Source organism: Charadrius vociferus, unplaced genomic scaffold, assembly GCF_000708025.1.
Source record: "Charadrius vociferus isolate BGI_N301 unplaced genomic scaffold, ASM70802v2 scaffold398, whole genome shotgun sequence".
Taxonomy (NCBI): Eukaryota; Metazoa; Chordata; class Aves; order Charadriiformes; family Charadriidae; genus Charadrius; species Charadrius vociferus.
Genome location: NW_009649571.1, coordinates 70,445 through 75,662, shown reverse-complemented (window position 1 = coordinate 75,662; position 5,218 = coordinate 70,445). Strand labels below are relative to the sequence as shown.

Below are 5,218 nucleotides of genomic sequence, written 5' to 3'. Positions count from 1 at the left end.
TGAAAGCCAATTTCTCAGCAGACATCTTCCTCTTTTTAGTGGCTCATCCCATTGCAAAGAGCCCCCTGTTCTGTCCTTGCTTCACTCTGTGCCAGCTGTTTCCTGGTGCTTTGATCCCATCCTTGTGATTGAGTGGGCTACAATGGCACTGCATGCCGAGTCCAGGCCTGGAGGCTGCTGGAAGCACTCAGCATTGTGTCTCTGCATCAGACCTCCTGGCCAAAGCACCCCAAGCTCCCCAGAGAGGGGGGGCATTTGGGCAGGTTTGTCATGGTGGAGGCAGGTTAAGGTATGGGTAATGGGGAGAGGTCTGATTTTAGTGGGCTGGTAAGGATCAGTGCGGAACTTCGAGAAGAAGAGTAGTATCTTCCTCTATGATGTGGTCCCACGCAAGGACACTGTTTCTAGTATTCACCCAATGCAAGATCCATACCCCCAAATCCTGCTTTACCTATGCTACTTCAGGGCTGTTTCTCAGAGTATGACCAGCTCTACAGTTCATCTCTGTAAGACCCAGTCTCCCAATGCACGTCCTGAACTTGGGTAGATTTATCGATTAGAGCTGAAAATGTTATGCATTACCTTTTGCACCAGGTGGTCCCGCTTTCCCGGGGAATCCCTGGGGTCCCATTTCTCCTGCAACAAAAGACTCAGTTTGTATGTATACATTGCAAGCTGACCAGAGGCAAGATGATACAGAAGACCCGGTAGCTGGGTCTTGGCTTTCTCAGAAACAAGGGAGCTGGGTTTTGTTAATTAGATTCTGTCTTGCAACTTATCTTACTCCCTTTCTTCTGTTAAAGCTACACAACACTGCTGCTGCCAGTGTAAGTCCTAATTTGCTCCTGTGAGCTTTGTACATCTTGGAGCCAGTCCATGGATTTTGCTGTGGTGGATATGCTCCTCTGCTGATGTGATTCATCTTCCCTGTGAGATGGCTATGAAAACCCTGCAGGAACCCCATCTCCTTTGCTTCCTGGACTTGGGGGTGCCAGTACAGTTCCCAAACTGTTCCACTGTAGATATGCAGGACCATCGCAGCCTCCCTCCCACCCAGACTGTTCAATAAAGACTCAGAAAATAAACAGATGTTTTTACTGTAGAAGAAACAAGTGAGTTATGACAGCTCATACCCCAGGACCACTTCAGACTTGTGACAGAACTCAGGAAAAAAGGCGACTTCATGTGATCCCATCCTTCTGGATCTCTAGATGGGGTGTTTTCCTCTCCTATTCGAATCTCCAGCTGCTCACAGAAGCCAGTGCCAGGCCAGCCTGCTCCAGCCTCAGCTTGCCTCCCCTACCCAAAGCAACAAAGGCATCTAGTATCACAGTGTTCATTGCTGGCTTTTGGGGCCTCACCTTTCATTCCTGGGAGACCTGGTTCTCCTTTTGGGCCAGAGGCACCTGGGATCCCTGGGCATCCTTGGAGAACAGCGAGCCGGTCAGCATCACTGAGTCCCACTATTCTCACCTCTGAGGAAATGAAAACAGTCTTCATGGAGATTATTAGGGCTCTGAAATGTCTTGGAGAGAAAACCAAACCCTCTGGAGTTGAGGAACAGTGCAAACAAAAGCAATGAGGGTGAGAGTTTGGAGATGTTGTATGGATTAACAGATGGCATTGCGGATCTCGCATATTGCAGGAGCTAGACACTGAATCTCTCTGTCTTTAGGGGAGTTCAGTGGGAGAGGAGGCTGTTGCATATGGCCTTACATGCATGACAAATATACTGTAGCTTAATAAAACAAAAGCTGAGAGGTGCCCTGAGGGGGTATTGACAGCAGAGTAAGTGACATTGATGGATCTGTGGACAGTAAGGGTTCTACTAAATTTCCTGAAAGCAGGTCAGTTTGAAATCGCCCCTGTCACCTTCTTGAGAAATATAGACAGAAAGCTGTGTTGTGCAGTGTCCCAGGGCTGCCAGGGTGCCTGGCACCCAGCAAGTACTTGACTGATCCTTTGTATTGCTCTGCATCCTTTACAAACTGGGGCAAGGCACCATGAACAAAACCCCTTAACCAGGATGGACAACCTTGACTGGGACAGCCTGTTCCTGGAGATCCCACTGGTGAGTAGGGGAGGATGCTACATCTTTGGTTGGAGCCAGCAGTTTTGTAATGTGGCTGCTGAGACTTTAGCCTCCCCCTTACCCTCCTCCCAGTTACAGCAAAAAAGCATAGAAGGAAAAAAAATCATATTCCCCCCTCCCCTCCCAGTTCCTTGTGTTCTGAGGGGAGATGAAACGGGCTGTCTCAGCGGAATGGCAGTAGGATTTGTGCCCCACTCACCTGGGCAGGTGTCCTGGGCATCACAAATAGTCACTGTTAGGCTGAGCAGTACCAGGAGGGTTGGGGCTGCCCTCCCCATAGCTGACACTGCTCTCTGGTCTCTGTGCAGCTCCCCTCATCCACGTCGCAGGCGCTGTGGTTAGCATTGACCCATCTAAGCCTTTTATATCTAACAAAACCCCAGCATAAGCTCCACCTCTGCGCTTGCCCACTGCTTGCTCTCAGGTCTGGTACTCTGGCTGGGTCTCAAGCTGTTTCCCAGATAAGCCACTTTCCACAAGTCTGATGGCAAAGTTCCTGCCCGGCTGCCCCAGCCTGCCTTGCCTCTGTCCTCTGCAAATTTTGGATGCCTTTCCCCTCCCATATTATATTTCTAGAGGCAATGAACCAGTAAAAACACAGGTTTGGCTAAGTGCAGACAGCTTGCCTCATTCTGCCTGCTAGTGGCCCTTTACAAAGAGCCGAGCTTACTGTGTAGATTGGGAAACTGAGGTACTGGAGACAAAAAGCCCAAGGTTAGCTGAGGCCACTGGCAGAAAGCAGCTGCGCACTCTGGCTCATGCTCCAGTGCTCTGCCTGCCAGGCAGCCCTGCCTCACTTTGGAACCCTTCAGAGGTTTCAGCTTATACATGATCCATGACTGATACAGAGTTAAAACTCTGTGTTTCCAGGAAAGGTTAGGTGGGCAGAGCATGTTTGATTTCCCCTCCCCACCAGTTTTGGGTTTTTTTCTCTTTTTTCTTCTGTCCCTATTAATTGTAATAGTGAGCAGGATTTCCGTTTTTCTTTGCTGTGGCTAAGCCCTGTGCTCTGCTCATTTGTGACAGTATTAATAGAGGTCCAAACTGCCTCATCAAGTTTGACCCCCATGTAATGGACAGACACAGAGCCTGTAAAATTTATGGATTTTAGCAAAGGGCAGAATTTAAGTTTTTTCTCCTTATTGTTGCATCCCAGTTCAGAGCAGCCTGATTTCTTGGAGCCTTTCCCAGCTATCAGGATGCCAGAGGCAGAACATAGCTCCCCCTTAAGCATTCACCTCTATCATGAAGTTCCTCTGACATCCCAAATTCCAATGATATATGACAGCCTACTTTAATGTTAAGCAAATGGGAGAAGGCAGGGGAGAGATAAATATTTGGTTGTCACTTAAATTCTGTGTCCCCCAAATAGCCCATACATACACACACTCATGTACACATTCTTATACATATTCATATATGCACACATGTAAAATAATAATTCAGTAGATGTTGTGATTATTGTCATTCCTGAGAACCAATTCCAGCAGAGAAACACATACCCCCCTTACTTTCCTGCCCCCATCTGAAAAAAAGTGCAGGGAAATCAGAGGAATTGTGATCAGACTGGTTGCATTCAAGTTTGGGTTTCACTTTACATGGCAAAAAAGTACCTCATCCATGGCAAGTGCTGTGCATGCACTTCTTGGGGTGAAAAGAGAGCAGCTTTTTTCTTCAGCTTTTCAGAAAGAAAGAAAAAGGATGAGCAGGTGCCTCTGAGCTGCTAGGGAGGGAGACGTCTATGCAGGGCAGCTATAGGGTGACTGGGGACTCGTGCACCCCTCTTCTCTCATCTGCCTTTGCACCTCGTCTGGGACAGACCTGTGTCTGCCCCACGGGGCAGGTGGGGATGAAGAAGAGCCAGCCCCAGCACTGAGAAGCCTAGTGCCTTATATCCTGTGCTCTGTGCCTGGAAATGGCTGCAATACTTTGTTCCAACCCCATCGTTACAGTCTCTCAAGGGCTCCAGGCTAGATCTGTCCTGCCAAAAAAAAAAAAAAAAAAAGTAAGAATGGGTTTGCCCAGCTTTTCCCAGTTGCTGCGTTAGTGGAGCGGCCAACTTTGGGTTGGGCTGAGAATGCATGTTGTGGAGGCAGCTGTGATGTATCTGTCCAGCACTGATGCATCCCCTTAGGTGTTACCAGCTGCGGGCTCCATCCACCCTGGGGGACACCTGGAGATCTGACCCCACTTCCATCCGAGGAGAGCAGCAGTGTCTTTATGCATGCAGCTACTTTTGGGAGCAGGAGGGAATCTGACGATGAACAAGCTTAGTCCAAAGTAGGTCAGGCCCCCGAGGGTAGATTTTGAAATCGGGCCAGTGATCAATATGTCCTTCATTGCTTTTCCTCTTCCCAGGACTCAGTGAAGATTGCAGAGGACTGATCATTTACACCATCAGCAATTCTATGTAGATTCTCCCTTGACCCCTGGGAAACATCCCCTGTGAGTCTTGAAAGTCCAGGATCACTTTGGGGATGAGAAAACAAGAATTTTAAGTACACTGGGTGAATGGGAAGCACCTCTGAACACTGCAACCCATCACTTCACCTCTAGAGACATAAATGCCGAGTGAAGTCCCCAGAATTGAACTGATCAGCAAATCCCCAAGAAATTAAGCTTAGCAAATCAGAAGACACAACCAGATGACAGAAGAGCTTCAAGACATTCATGTGAGAGCATCATAACTGTGTGCAATAGGGGATTTAGCATTAATTAATGCAAAATTGTAGGTGAAATCCTGGCTTCTGGTGGGGTCCTGGAGCTTTGCTGCCACCAGGATGCTAGAGCTTTGCAGGGAGCATGGGGAAAGCTGCAAAAGCTGTAAGTACCTAAAACAAGCAGCAAGCCCCAGTCATTGCATTCCTCTGCTCTGTGCTAACATAAGGACATTGCCACACAACTCCTAAAGCTGCAAGAGCAGACAATTGGCACTGGGGAGCTGGGAGGTAAACTCTGACAGATCTAACTTTAGGTGATGGGAAATAAGAGCTTGCTTGAGAGTTGGCACCATTGCAGGTGCTGAAGGGAAGCTTCCATGAGCTTTGGAGACTTGTCTTGCTGGAAAGGAGTGATGTCAACCTGCAAAAGTAGATTATCATCCAAAGCAACAAGGAAAGATGTTCT

The 5,218-nt window shown here is 48.2% G+C and overlaps 1 protein-coding gene across 1 annotated transcript in view; it reads right to left on the bottom strand.

The window, feature by feature from the left end:
* The window catches only part of LOC104291091 (ficolin-2-like), an 8,865-nt gene extending 5,943 nt beyond the window's left edge, over positions 1-2,922 (bottom strand). The window contains 6 exon segments of the mRNA XM_009890289.1: positions 583-636; positions 1,362-1,475; positions 2,292-2,397; positions 2,400-2,470; positions 2,473-2,509; positions 2,890-2,922. Of these exon segments, the coding sequence (XP_009888591.1) occupies positions 583-636; positions 1,362-1,475; positions 2,292-2,397; positions 2,400-2,470; positions 2,473-2,509; positions 2,890-2,922 (415 nt within the window).
* Positions 2,923-5,218: the final 2,296 nt, after the last annotated feature.